The following is a 14330-nucleotide window of genomic DNA, read 5'->3' on the forward strand; positions in this document are numbered from 1 at the left end:
TGTTTCTTACCTGCAACGGTAACGGTATCATAGCAAGGTCCTTGCCGATCTCAATAACTACCTGGACCATTACCTGGCTGAACCACTAGCGTTACGTTATCTACATGAGCCTATCTCCATTAGCCCCTTGGGTCTTAGATGTCACAATAAAGTAGAGCCTTAACCTACAGGCGGACCGAGCTGTTGACCGCAGTGAAGGTTTTATTGCCTTCGTCGTGATTATATGCTTAGATGACCTAACTCCAGTGCCCTTTTCCCTCAAAGACGCATAGGCATAAATGAAATTACTACTAAATTTAATCACGGTTCTTCATGAAATAGCTAGGATCCAATAATTGCGCTTCTACTATGCGTGAGGCATTCAGAGCAGGGTGTATCAAATGGATGCCTTTATCAGCGTCTCAAGAGTGCAGAATAGGACGAGGTAAGGCTTCGATCCGGAGCACTCGTCATTCGCCCACTCACTGATACATCGCAGTTCATTATCGTTTTTACCTCTTGTTGCGCAGGGATGCTCCTTGTTATTAGCAGGAAATATCAGCTTCTTGAAAGTTAAAGGGTCTATTTGCATTTCTTTCCATCTATGTATGTTAGGCATGCGGGGTAACTTTTGCTAGATAAGTGCATATACATCTGACCTAGCTGCATTTTTGCGAATCAGCCTTCTTTTGTTAGCCAATCCAACCCCTTACCACTGATACGAACGTCAGGGAAATGGTCGGTCTTGACGCCCCCAAGTAGAGCCTTCAAGCTGCTGGACTACAATAGTTTTGCAGAGTTGGGAGGGATGAAGATAGAATGGGCGTTTCAAAACCGTTAACCAAACAATCTCCTTAGTTTCGTGAGGGCATTTTGATTGGATACGATCCTGCTCGTGACCCATGACGAAACTAAGGAGATTTTGAAGCCCAGTACAAAAAAAGCTAATGAGGTCCTAGTGTTTTTAGCGCAGGCACTAGGAGGGTGTTGATGGCGAGAGTGAGGGGACCTCCCATAACGACCTGCGCCGCGGCTTCTGCTCTTCCTTCGATTCGCCGACTGGTGTTAGATGTTCAGGTGGAAAACTTTTATTGTGTCTGTCCTCTTGTACTCGAAGGACCTTTTAGATCTTATATCCTTGCGCTATGAACCCAAGGCTAACAAAATCGAAGATGACGCATTGACGTAGAATCACGTGAGCGGCTGAAGTGAGCAAATTGGTTCTTTGCATTCGCACTCAAGATTCGACCTATGCTGAAGAAAGTTCGTTGATCGATCTTACTTGAGTCGACATCAGGATGTTACCGCATTCAGCATATGAGCAGCGAGAGGTCATCAACAGCCAGTTCCGCGACAACACTGTCATCCACCAGGAAAACGTCCAAGGAAATGTTTACTACAGCCTGTCCCACCCGCCGGCCCCTGCCGAAGTCGGCCGCGTCATCCCCTATCCCCGCAACGAGGATTTGGTCCATCGACCAGGTCTCATCGACAGACTAGACGAGCTTTTACCGCAATCGGCAGGATCGCGCAGCGCTGCCCTGTGGGGCTTAGGGGGATCGGGGTAGGTCCCCAGTTTTGGAACGCTACGATGTCGCGAGAGGGCTAACGGAGGAACGAACTAAGCAAGACACAGATCGCGCTAGATTACGCGTATCGACGATGCGATGCCGACGACAAATGCTGCGTCTTCTGGGTGCACGCCGACAATGAAGCGACTTTCACATCCGATTATAAGACGATCGGGAAGAAGCTCGGGGTTGACGAGCGGCTTGACGGGTCGGACCTGCTAGATGCGGTATGCAGCGCAATTGAAGCTCGATCGAAATGGGTGATGGTCGTCGACAACGCTGACGACCTGAGGCTGTTCGGAGTGGGCCAACAAGCAAATGATGAAGCGATGAACGATACTCTATACAAATATGTCCCTCACGGATCGCAGGGGACGGTACTATGGACGAGTCGAGACGCGCATATTGTCGGCACGCTTGTTGGATCGCCTCGCGGTATTGCAGTGCGTTCTATGACGATGGATGAGGCGACGACGCTTCTCGCGAGGACAAGGGGTGATTCGTCGACGGTGGAGAGGGAAGCAGGAGTAGACGCTTTGTTGGAAGAGCTGCAATGCCTGCCGTTGGCAATCTCACAAGCTGGCGCCTATATGCGGCGTATGTCAATGACGGCCGAGCAATACTTAGGTTTCGTTAGGCAAGGCAAGATCCGATGGGATATGCTAAAGGTTAGCGACGCTGACCGACATCGACGGCCGGAGGTGTCGAACAGTGTGCTCGAGACGTCGTGGATCTCGACGAAGCGGATCCGAGCAGAAAGCGAGATGTCGTACCGAATGTTGCATGTGGTTGCATATGTTGACAGTCAGGATATACCGTACGAGCTGATAGCGGCAGTTGCTGATCGATGCGACAATGACAAGGAGGACTCAATGAAACAGGCCACGGAGATTGAGGTTCTAGAAGCCATCACGCGACTGAAAGAGTTTTCTTTCCTTAGCCTGCGTCAGACAGAGCAAGGCGAGCGAAGGTATGAGATGCACAAGCTCGTGCAAGAGGCCTTGCGATATGGGCTGAGAGTACGTGGCACAATGGAGACAATCCTGGGCGAGGCGCTGAATATCAAGAACGAGTCGGAAAACAGTGAAGCATACTATGCTGGCACAACTCTGCAGATTGTAGATGTCCTTTTCCCACCATCAGAACCGAGTTCATGGGCACGATGCGAGCAGTACATGAAACATGCTATACGAGTGGGGGAGTGGGCGGAGGTGAGCAGGATGGAGGTTAAGGCAGCGACTCTGCTTCAGAGAGTATCGTATTTTCTGTACGATCGAGGGCGGTGGAGAGAGAGGGAACCAGTGGATAGTCGTGCATGGGTTCTCCGACGGAAGGTGCTTGGGGAGAAGCATCCAGATACGATCAGGAGCATGGCGGACCTCGCGGCGACGTACCATGCGCAGGGCCGACATGACGAGGACGAAGAGATCGCGGTCAAAGTACTAAAACTCCGACGAGAGGTTCTTGGGGAGAAACACCCCGATACGATCAGGAGCATGGCAGCTCTCGCAACGACTTACCATGAACAGGGTCGATATGTCGAGGCCGAAGGCATTGATCAAGAAGTACTGGATCTCCGACGAGAGTTGCTTGGGAAGAAGCATCCGGATACGATTAGGAGCCTGGCGGACCTCGCGACGACGTACCATCAGCAGGGCCGATATGATGAGGCCGAGAGATTTAAGGATGAGGTACTGGATCTCCGACGAGAGTTGCTTGGGGGGAAGCATCCAGATACGATCAGGAGCATGGCGGAGCTCGCGGCGACGTACCATGCGCAGGGCCGACATGACGAGGATGAAGAGATCTCGGTCAAAGTACTGGATCTCCGACGACAGGTGCTTGGGGAGAAGCATCCGGATACGATCAGGAGCCTGGCGGACCTCGCGGCGACGTACCATCAGCAGGGCCGATATGATGAGGCCGAGAGATTTAAGGATGAGGTACTGGATCTCCGACGAGAGTTGCTTGGGGGGAAGCATCCAGATACGATCAGGAGCATGGCGGAGCTCGCGGCGACGTACCATGCGCAGGGCCGACATGACGAGGATGAAGAGATCTCGGCCAAAGTACTGGAACTGCGACGACAGGTGCTTGGGGAGAAGCATCCGGATACGATCAGGAGCCTGGCGGACCTCGGGACGACGTACCATGCTCAGGGCCGATATGATGAAGCTCTTCAGCTTCATCAAACCGCCTTGGACCTTCGCCGCCATGTGCTTGGAGAAAACCATCCGGATACGATGCAGAGCGTGGCATACCTCGCCTCCATACGCGAGGCGTTACAACAGTTACCGTCGCTTGTATAGTCAGTCAGTCCAGTCTTTGGCGGTCAGGCAAGTTTACGAATCGGAGGGAGAAGGAAAGCTGCACGGGAAGCTCGGGCGCTTTTGCAAATGGAGATCCCACAAGAGTAAGGGCTTTGATTGATCTCTGTTTCTATTCAAGGGTCTACATCTGCCGTGGCGTATACCAAACTAGCTGCCATAGTAATCAACAAGTATTTTGTGTGTTCATGAACAGGGTGCATATATATAATCGTTGGGTAAACATAGCTTCTGGTCAGAAATAGACACCGGAATGAATGAAGTTGGTCGTCAGACGGGGCGGTTGATGCCCGAGTTTCCAGGCATTTTTGTGCTGTTAGTGCTGGGGGAGGGCAGGATACCTCAAATAACAAAAACCTTACCCCCGATAAACACGGTTGCTTCACAGTCCCAGGGGGGACATTAAGCAAGCCGACAGATTCAGATTTCACATCACAGGCTACCTGCCCCAACGGAAACTGGCAAAAGATTGTCGACGAACTATCAAGCGTAAAAGATGCATGGAGTGACGGTCTTCTTCCTCTGACCTGTCGTTACCTTTAAAAGACCTATCTTCTCGGCGAGTAACCCATCAATGTACTTGACTTCGTCAACGGGTAAGCGCTCTACATAGGACTCTCACGAGTACGCACCGGAGCCATGGATCTCTCAACATCGAGAGAGGGATATATATGATTAATGTATTCCCCCGTATTGCAGAACCTCTGCATTGCACTATGGAAGTTGCTTTGATAGCGATCAAGCACTTGTATTAACTGTTTGACTATTAAGTGATTATCTGACCTGGAAAGTGTCCTCCTTCTAGCCTTAACATATATATTATCGAGCGCTTCCATGGTTAGTATCTCTAGTAGTAAGATCCACCGGAGGCAATTATTTCCTTATCGCAACCGTATAAGTTTATGCTTACCATTCTTGAGAAGAACATAAACTACGTCCGAAGCATTGGTCGCGCCAAGGTTTCATAACTAGCTCGTACCGTAATAGGTTAGCTTTGAGTATATACTTAATAATTTAACCGTAGTGTAACGTATGCGCAGGAGATTAACTAAAACGTTACGTAGTTAGCGCCTAGATAGAGCACTGCTTAGGCATTAAGGTGGTTACTATGTGAGACTTTTAAGGCTGCTAGAGAATCTCGATAGGCAAACTATGATGGTTTTACGACGTAGGCGCTCTCTAGTAATACTAAGAGGTATTTATATTATCGTGTAACCTCCCGGTAAGAGTACTCTGGTCTTTATTGAGGACGATGCTACCTTCCTAAGCATAGTAAAGATAGCTAGGATATTTAGGGAAAGGCGATTTACTGTGTTCGCGAACCGCGGTAGAAGCTTGATAGACAACCTAGACGTAAACGACAACTTATACCTCCTCCCCCCGGCTCTACTTGCATCTTTCCTCAGAATTACTTCTACTTCTTCACAGCATAGATCTTGAAGGAGCCTTTGCCTTCATTATCAGCTATATCTCAAGGCAATTTGAGAGCGTTTCACTTACCACCCCATTGGTTCAAATCCTCTCCCTTCAGGTCCGACGCTATGCTCCCCATCGCTGAGCAACAGCCACCCGCCATAGCATCGAGATATACATTCAGGTCGCTGCCCGTATCCGTAATGAGTACATCTGCAGACCAGCTTTAATTAGCAGTGAGCGCCTTCCAGAGCGCAAAACTCTGTTACCTTCGAAGCCTGCATTACCCAGATACTGTTCATATTCGACTACCTGGCTTGCCCCAGCCACACACCCGACATAAAAAGCCATGCTATTTCTGATTTTTTCGGGGAGTGGCTTCTTGGCAAGAATATCGGAGATGGCCACCCGGCCTCCAGGTTTGAGGAGGCGAAACATTTCGTTGAACGCTTGCTGCTTCTCATTATGCGGGACCAGGTTGACGACACAGTTGGAGATGATGCAGTCGGCAATGCCGTCCTCCAGAACTATGTTGGTGATGCGAGACTCGATGAACTCGACGTTATTTATGGCACGGTCAGCCTTGAGCGCTAGTTCTTTTGCGAGCATGTCCTGTTCTCATGCTGCGTTAGTCATTGTTTAATATTGAGTATTTCCACGACTCGCCTTGTTCATGTCTACCCCGATAGCTTTGCCAGTTGGGCCGACCTTGTTGGCCGAGAGGAATACATCGAGCCCGGCGCCACTTCCCAGGTCAATGACTGTCTCTCCCTATTGTGATTGTCCTCAGCTTTACTTGTTGCTACACGGGAAGATAGACAACTGACCTCCCGAAGTGTAGCAATAGCAAGAGGTGTCCCACAGCTCAGACCCAAATTGGCATCCTTGGGAACTGAGGCGAGTTCCTCCTCTGAATAGCCGAAGGCTTTGGCGATGGTGTTGCTATACCTGGCATCTGAGCCCTTGGCTGCGCTGCCGTAGCGCTCGCTGACTTGTGCATATATGTCTTCGGAGTTCATGATGAGTGATTTTGCTGTGTTCTGAAAGTCGGAGCTCTTGATTTAGAGTAGTAACATATCTGGCGAGCTTAATTTAATAGGCTTGCTTCTTTATATAACTTCAACTTATTACGGCTGCCAGCAGTTGCCACCTAGCAGTGGAGGCAATGTGCACCAATGCTAAGCTAAAATTGGAAAGTTTTTGGTATGTCAGCGCTTAGAAACCAATCAAGATATCAATCCGTCATTGGGCCAGAACCAGAACAGGAAATAAGTCGATATGTCATATCATCCCAGCCAGGAAAGGCAATAATCCCGGTTTGGTCTTACTTCTCCGCTTGTCCCCGTCTCTAGCGACCTCTCTTATTCCCTCAAGCCTTGGCCCCTCAGAATGGCACCCGCACGTCAAGCGCCATTCATATCAAAGTGGTCCTTAAAAGCTCAGGATCACAACGCCACTCGAGTTCGCGATAACCAGCGTCGTCACCGCGCGCGTGTCAAAGCCCGCATTGAATCCCTAGAGACGGAGTTGACGCAGTCTCGACAAGAGTTGCGCATAGCACTGGCTCGAATCGAGGAGCTGGAGGCTCTGGTTGCCGCCCGAGATTCCGCCGCATATGCCATGAGCAGCCGTTTCAATGACTCTGCGCCGGAACCATTCAGCCGATCGGATCAAGCGATCATTGAACAACCGTTGCCAGCCGAAGAACCCAGACTCTTGGGCGGCGGGCTGGACATACAAGGATACTGTCACCGTCTTTCCAGACCCGCCAATCAGCCCTCGGGACAGCAGCATTATGACCGAAGCCCGGCACCGTCACCTGTCACCAGAGCCTTAACCGAAGATCCAACCGCATCATCTTCAATTCCTGCAGATCAAACTGCCGCCAACTCCGTCGTTTTCTCTCTCATTGCGCAGTATGACCACGACGGTCGACTCCCCCTCGTCGCGCCTGGCGAGTCCACCACCCTATGCCGGGTGGCATATGAGATTATTGCTCAGCAAAACATGGCCGGCATAGAAATGCTTGACGTGGAACAATGGCTGTGGCCAGGATTTCGGCGGGCGACAAAGCAGGGCGAGGGGTGCAGAGTTGATACCAAGGTTCTGTATGCATTAATCGATTACATGAGCCCCTTATGAGGTGACATTTCGAACAAATAAACAAGGCGGCTCTATTACTGTTTGTACAGCGAATATCTCGTGACTCATAACTACCATGCAGTACCCACCTGCCGGTCATACCCACCTGCCGGTCATACCCACCTACCGGTCAGCGAAAAAAAAAATTCCCCATACAAAATGTCAAACTTCACTTGCACAGTGCTTGGCCAAAATTGAAGTTATTTACATGGAACAGATTGTGTCTTACTGAGAGTTTCATGCTGTTTCATATTGGAATGTTCATTTGTATTTTACACAAGCAGTTTGGTCGCATGGCACTAATGTAAAATTTCTCAAAATGTCTCCTTCATCACCCAGCCTCCCCAAAATTTCATCAAACTTTTCTCTATAGCAGCTTCCTTTAATCGCCTTGAAAATGCCTCAACAGTCTTATACAGAGAATGATGTCATTGAAGCTATACTGGATGTTACAGATAATCACCTCTCGCAGCACCAGGCTGCCCAGAAGCATGGAATGCCCCAAACCACTCTGTCTGACCGATTAAGAGGCCTACCGTCAAAGTCCGAGGTCACCCAACCTGCCCAGATGTTATACAAATCCCAAGAGGCTAGATTAGTTACATGGATACTTCGACAAGAGGCCTTGGGCTATGCTCCTTCCCACAGTCAAGTTCGCGCCACGGTAGCTGCCCTGTTGAGACAGCAGGGCCGGGAAAGGCCTATCGGTGTACACTGGCTAGCCAGATTTATTAAGCGCCATCCAGAGATTGATACGAAGGTAGGAAAACGCCAGGAAGCTTCAAGGTTCAATTCTTTTACCCCAATGGCCGTCAATTGGTACTTTGATATCCGGGAGAGCGAATATGGCTGGATCAAGCCTGAGAACACGGTTAATGTTGACGAGGGCGGTATCATGGCTGGATTTGGTGAGTACTGACCACTTCTGATACAAGACTTACCAATAAATTGCAAATATAGGTTTGGATTCCTTGGTAATTGGCAATAGCGATCCCAGGAGGAAGGCCTTCCTCAAAGGCTCGCAGTCCCGCACTTGGACTAGTTTTATCGAAGCCGTCACTGCAGATGGCCGTCTTCTAAAGCCGGGAATTATCTTCAAGGGCAAAGAACTTCAGAAGCAGTGGTTCATTGATGAGTTTAACAAGATCGCCGACTGGTATTATATCACGTCCGATAACGGCTGGACAGACAACCATATTGCGGTCGAGTGGCTCAAAGAGGTTTATCTGCCCCAAACCCAGCCAGCAGATGAGTCTGATGCAAGGCTCATCATATTAGATGGCCATGGGAGCCATGTATCTGTGGGTGTCTACCTGTTCTCGATCAGAAATACCGCTGACTGAAATTCCAGGATGAGTGGATGGCCACGTGTTTTTTGAACAACGTGTATTGCTGTTACCTGCCTGCACATTGCTCTCATGGTCTGCAGCCACTGGACAATGGTGTCTTCAATGCCTCCAAGGCTGCCTATCGAAAAGAACTGCAGAAACTTACCAGCCTGATCGATTCTGCGCCGGTGGATAAGGTCAACTTCATCAAGGCTTATGCCAAAGCCAGAGCAGTAGGTATGACGAAGAAAAACATCCTTTCAGGCTGGAGAGTGACTGGAAACTGGCCGATTTCACGACGTAAAGCGCTCATACATGCCGAAATTCAACCAGACAAGAAGGAAACGACGCCTGGATCAGACGGCCACAGAGACGGGCAAGTCGACTCTGATAATACGCCAAAGACCAGCCGTCACATCAGAGACCTGGGGAAGAACAAGAGCCCCTCTACCAGAAGGCGGTATTCTGTGATATCAAAAGGGTTTGAAGCCCAAGAGTCCAAGATCGCCTCTTTGAGCACCAGAATAGCCGGCCTGGAGGAGGAAGTTGGCCGGTTGAGCAGAGGCAAGAAGAGAAAGGCGATACCGAACCCCAATAAGAAATTTATCACGCTGGCAGAGGCTCTAGCAGCTGGTGACACTATTTCAGAGCCAAACGAAGCAATTGAAGGGGCGGATGTTGTTGAGGATGTGATCGAGGTGGGAGGGATAGAAGAGGATGAGAGGTCAAATTCAGGGAAGGAAGAATTAGGTGTCGTACGCACCCGCACAGGGCGTGAGGTTAAAAGACCCAGAAAATATTAAAATAGATTCAATTTTAATCTGAATTCTAGAGATAAACTTATTTTTACTATTTTTATTAAGTTTTTCCCATGAGGTTAAAAAAGTGCATTTTGTATGGGGAATTTTTTTTTCCGCTGACCGGTAGGTGGGTATGACCAGCAGGTGGGTACTGCATGGTAACTACCGTCGCTCGCTTGCGACCCATGGTTTGAGTAGCGCTTTCAAGCAACCCTCTAGAAATCAACACCACCAGGTGGCCTGCGTATTAGAATATCAGAGTCTCTATGACGCAAGCTTCTCCACAATGCCGCTAAAAATCCGCTAGCAATGATATACGATAGACCTGCGAAGGTTTGGGGGTACAGATACGTTCTCGGGGCTGGTAACTCCTGGAGCAGTAAAGCTATGACTTCGGCAGCTGAAAATATAAGGTCAATGGTTTGCATTGCGTTTAAGACGTTATCACAAAGCACATCACTCACTTGCGGTAGGGATGATTGTTGCAGCCCAAGCGAGGGAGAGCATCGATTGGAGATTTTTAATACCCGCTACTTCTGCTGATAAGGGACCAATGGTCTGTGAGACGTTAGCGAAGCTCTTCGCTCTAATGGTTTCAAGCGAGATTAGATGGAAATATACTCACCATCCAGAATACTCCCAAGATTGCTCCACAAACAGTGGAAAAGAATAACGTCAGTCCAAACGACTTGGCCGGTAACCATATGGCAAAACAAGTAAGACCACAAAGAAGCGTGAGCACGAAAGCGGTAGTAACCCGGGAGTAACGATCGCTCACAAGGCCAATAAGGGGACGTCCAACAGCGGTCCCTACGTTCAAGAAACCGACAACATCGGTGGCCTGTTTGTGGGATAGCCCTATGGCAAGAGCAAACTCAGACAGCGAAAACAGCAAGACAATGTACCCGAACATGCTGATGAAAGCCCATAACAAAAGCAAAACAACCGCCTTGGACCGAAGGAGGGCGATGTCAAAGGCACGCTGGTTTGGCTGGATTTGGGAGTTTCTGTCTCGAAGTAGGAGTGTTGCTATCACGATACCTACAAAGGTGATAATGCCTGTCGCGCGGAGTGCCCAATTCACAAGCTTCGAAATCGATCGACCAATCGATTTGATCGATTCGATTAATCGATTCGATTTCGATTTCGACCGATCGATCAGAGCTGTCAGTCGATCGATACCGATCGATTACAAGTCCTGATCGATCGATTTGATCGTCGATCGGGCAGACCATATATAAATCGGTGAGGTGCAGGGTAGGCTGCCCTGGATTCTGCTTCTGTGTGGATCGCAACACGTCGCATGTCCCACAAAGCATCCCTGGCAGGCGCGATTGGTGGAGAGACGCTGCTGTTGAGTGCTTTCTAAGGAGGAAGGCGCCCCACCACCTTCCTTTTTAGGATTCCGCAGCTTCATTGCCTCGTCACGTGAGGCTCTGTCTGATCTATTTGATCGATCGATATCGACCGACTGAGAGGGCCGCTCGATCGATATCGATCAATTGAGGGTGACGATCGATATAAATCGATCGATCAGGGCTCGGAATCGATCTATACGATCGATTTCGAAGCCTGCCAATTCAACCCTTGCCGCTGGATCATTGCAGCTGTTCCCCAAGTAAAGGCGGCTCCTCCGACTCCAGAGCCAGCAGAGCTGATGCCGTTGGCCATGCTGCGCCGTTTGGAGAACCATTGAGACAAAACTGCCGTGCTAGGGACGATGATGAAACCGATACCGCTGCCAACTAGAGCCCCTTGAGTGAGGTAAAGTTGCCATGTTCTGGAGGCAAAGGGAGCTGTTACGTAACCAATGCTTTGTAAGAAGCACCCAAGCAGCACAACAGCTTTTAAGGGGTATCTGCCAGCAAGGTAGGTAGCTAAAGGAGCAAGAAGCATGGCACAACTGAAGTTCAGCCCGCCGACGAGTCCGTATTCCATTGGCTTAGCATTTGCGATCTTTTTCGAAGAGACGTACTCTGTTAGATAGACGCCAAAGGACTAAGACATTAATTAGACTTTGCAAAGTCAAGGAATTCAGGACACTTACTGCTGTTACACCCCAAGTCAAGCCATTTAATATAAAGCACGAGCCTACAATGACTCCATCAGGAGTAGGCAATAGATCATCTTCAGGTTGGCTGGATTCGTGGAATGTAGTCTCCGAGCGACTCATATCTAGTAAATTCAAGAAGCAACATCTATTAGATCTATCTGTTTGTCGCCACTTATCTTCGTTGGCGAGGACACGCCGGTCTTTTATGCTTCTTGGGACAGGAAGACTATGACGCCAAAGTGAGGCAGACCCTGCCATTCGCCGAGAACCTTGGCAACAGATTCCTCCCTGCGATAGGGGATAGATGAACTTACCGAAGCTTCATTTGCTTGATGCCTTTTTCGAGGGAAAAGCGGAGGACGCTACCAACACAGAAAGACTACTGCAATGGAAGCCGACTCAGGTACGCTAAGCAATGGTGACAAACCGAAAAAAATACCAAATCTGTGCTAGTATACCCCGCGCATACTGCGTACATGGAGGGACGAACCCCACATGTCGTCGGACAATCTGATTTCTTCAGCTGCACCAAGAGAACGTAAATGACCTAACAGACTTCTGTTTCAGGCGAAAAACCTCAGGAGGTGGTGAGTCTGGGGGTGAATACAGTCCAATTAAAATGCAGCTTATAGCGAGTCAGTTACCCTAGGGATAGCAGGGATTCCCCGACGTTGGCATCATTGCCTTATAATTGTGAGCCAAGGCTTACTGCATTAGGGTACGTAAGATTAGACCCTGGATATTTTGTACGGTTTCAACGCTTGGCGAAGCTAGGCCGGAGATGGCAATTTTTTGATGCGTCATCATAGAAATGAACACAATCGATACAAACTTGGATCATGGTGTGGCACGGCAGAGAGTTGTCAAATATTAAATATCTGTGGTAGAAGGTAGAGCGACCGGGTTCATCGGCATATATTGGGGTCCATGCTCTGATGTTTTCTGAAACCGTAGTATTGTAAAATATTCACTGAACTACGAAATGGCTATTGCTATTGCAGTTGTTACCTTTGGGCCCCAATAGCAATCAAGATTTGCATTAGCTGATGGACCACTTATTGAAGTACCACTGCCCAGTCTGCTGTATTCCACGCGATGGATACGGATATATAGGCTCGGAAGGTATACAGATCATTCAATATCTGGGAGCCTAAGTCGAGGTTGAGTCAGAACTGTTTGCACAGATCAGTATTCAAGATTATACGGCGCATTCATATCTGATAGTTTAAATTGTACAATATGGCGAGCTTCACGGGTTTAAACACTAGCTATATGAAACAGTTATTCTCCAACCCAGAAACTCAACTGAGATATTATGTGTGAAGCATTAGCACACGACAATTATGCTTTTTCGTTACTGTACGACACGAAATCGCGCGCTCTGCATTGACTTCGCATCCCAAGAAAGGATGATTCTTATAGAGCAACATAGATTTAATTAAGCTAACTCATCCAGTATTTGGAACACGTTGGAATTCTGAACAAGACAGTCATCTGATTCTTTACAGTGCAACAGATCACGAACGCGGTCCGAATCTGCGTTGTTCTGCAGCCCAGAAATAATATTAATTGCTGCCTTGCAAGATATCCCTCTGTTCCAGTGGCCTGAGATGGAAATGGGCGAGCTAGGTGGGCAGAAGCAGTCCGTTACTGGTGGGAGTATGTCTGTATGGCTAGCCGGATCAGGTAAGTTGTTATTGCAAATGAACGAGATGCTCGTACGATCTGGGAGCTGAGCAGTGTATGAATCGTAGGAATCATGCTTCTCGTGATCGCAGCTATTAGTGACGACGCAATCTGCCTCTGCTATATCTGCGGACGGAGTAGGTCTAGTAGGGACTGAAGTAGCTAGTGCTCGACTTAGTAAAGACGAACAATGATTAGAAAGAGACGTGCCTGGAGGCGAGGGGTTATCTCCTATGTTATAAGGGTAGGTAGTGATGTTGTGTAATGTGTCGGATGATCGCGGCTGCATCGCACTGTATTTTTGTATGCGAGGCGTGCGTGGATTACTGCCCCTCTGCAGGAGTTCCCGGAGGTCCAGATTTAGTTCAGTACCAATAGACCCCACCAGCGAGAGGTGATCATCGATCTCGTCTTGCGAAACCCCTCGGATCTGGAGGAGGTCACGAAGGTGTTTATTCTCCCATAAGACGCCTTTAGCCTCCCGCCGCATCTCAATACTGGCCTGAGGGCCTCGACGTTCGTAATCCTGGAGCCGCAGTTGAAGCTCTTCAACAAGTTGCCGACGCCGCGCCCGTGAGCGGCGCTGGTTATCGCGATTCTGAATCACAGAGGTTGGAGTCCGGTTCTACGTGGGCCAGCCGGTTAGAACATGTCAACCAGCGTAAGTAGATAGCATACCTTTCTAGGCATTGGACTAAGACGATGCTCAAGTTTTGGAAAATTGAGCTTATGTAATGCAGAGCGCAGGTGACAGAACGGTGAATGGTCCAAGGTCTGATGTATGAGGGGTTGAGGATCTGCCCAACCTTGACCATGCCACACGAATATTGCCACCATGATGACTCAGCCCCGCTTTCTGGGCTCCTCTTCAAGCGAAACACAGATCAAATTGATTCGCTCAAGCTTTTCCCGGCTGCTTGAACCTAACCACAAACGCAAGGCCTGTCATGCCCCGGCCATAATTGGCTAGAAAGGCCAGGTCTTGCGGCCTCAGGTATCAGCTGACCCACTGCAATGAAGGAATTTATTCC

At 49.1% G+C, this 14330-nt stretch overlaps 6 protein-coding genes across 6 annotated transcripts; 2 read left to right on the forward strand and 4 right to left on the reverse strand.

Moving 5' to 3' along the window:
• Nucleotides 1-1277: 1277 nt before the first annotated feature.
• Nucleotides 1278-3859, forward strand: BKA55DRAFT_545331 (uncharacterized protein; the record flags this gene model as incomplete). Its single annotated transcript, XM_046190808.1, has 2 exons — nucleotides 1278-1543; nucleotides 1606-3859. The coding sequence occupies 2 exons, from the start codon at nucleotides 1278-1280 to the stop codon at nucleotides 3857-3859; spliced, it is 2520 nt and encodes an 839-aa protein (XP_046043276.1).
• A 1246-nt stretch (nucleotides 3860-5105) lies between these two features.
• Nucleotides 5106-6365, reverse strand: BKA55DRAFT_583179 (S-adenosyl-L-methionine-dependent methyltransferase). Its single transcript, XM_046194178.1, has 5 exons — nucleotides 6118-6365; nucleotides 5957-6061; nucleotides 5560-5902; nucleotides 5378-5503; nucleotides 5106-5323 (listed from the first exon to the last, which is right to left on the reverse strand). Exons 1-5 carry the CDS (start codon nucleotides 6307-6309, stop codon nucleotides 5292-5294), a joined length of 798 nt encoding a protein of 265 aa, XP_046043277.1. The 5' UTR covers nucleotides 6310-6365; the 3' UTR covers nucleotides 5106-5291.
• Nucleotides 6366-6369: 4 nt separating this feature from the next.
• On the forward strand, nucleotides 6370-7565 carry BKA55DRAFT_583180 (uncharacterized protein). Its single transcript, XM_046194179.1, has one exon. It carries the CDS (start codon nucleotides 6680-6682, stop codon nucleotides 7430-7432), a length of 753 nt encoding a protein of 250 aa, XP_046043278.1. The 5' UTR covers nucleotides 6370-6679; the 3' UTR covers nucleotides 7433-7565.
• Nucleotides 7566-9612: 2047 nt separating this feature from the next.
• BKA55DRAFT_583185 (uncharacterized protein) lies at nucleotides 9613-10016 on the reverse strand. The gene has a single exon (XM_046194180.1). It carries the CDS (start codon nucleotides 9986-9988, stop codon nucleotides 9776-9778), a length of 213 nt encoding a protein of 70 aa, XP_046043279.1. The 5' UTR covers nucleotides 9989-10016; the 3' UTR covers nucleotides 9613-9775.
• Nucleotides 10017-11733, reverse strand: BKA55DRAFT_598841 (major facilitator superfamily domain-containing protein; the record flags this gene model as incomplete). The annotated part of the gene is made up of 5 exons (XM_046196293.1): nucleotides 10017-10118; nucleotides 10186-10647; nucleotides 11118-11356; nucleotide 11536; nucleotides 11608-11733. 5 exons carry the CDS (start codon nucleotides 11731-11733, stop codon nucleotides 10017-10019), a joined length of 930 nt encoding a protein of 309 aa, XP_046043280.1.
• Nucleotides 11734-13051: 1318 nt separating this feature from the next.
• Nucleotides 13052-14136, reverse strand: BKA55DRAFT_545335 (uncharacterized protein; the record flags this gene model as incomplete). The annotated part of the gene is made up of 2 exons (XM_046190809.1): nucleotides 13052-13924; nucleotides 13978-14136. 2 exons carry the CDS (start codon nucleotides 14134-14136, stop codon nucleotides 13052-13054), a joined length of 1032 nt encoding a protein of 343 aa, XP_046043281.1.
• Between the last annotated feature and the right edge of the window lie 194 nt (nucleotides 14137-14330).

The sequence above is a fragment of the Fusarium redolens genome (assembly GCF_020744475.1).
Source record: "Fusarium redolens strain MPI-CAGE-AT-0023 chromosome Unknown BKA55scaffold_22, whole genome shotgun sequence".
Taxonomy (NCBI): domain Eukaryota; kingdom Fungi; phylum Ascomycota; class Sordariomycetes; order Hypocreales; family Nectriaceae; genus Fusarium; species Fusarium redolens.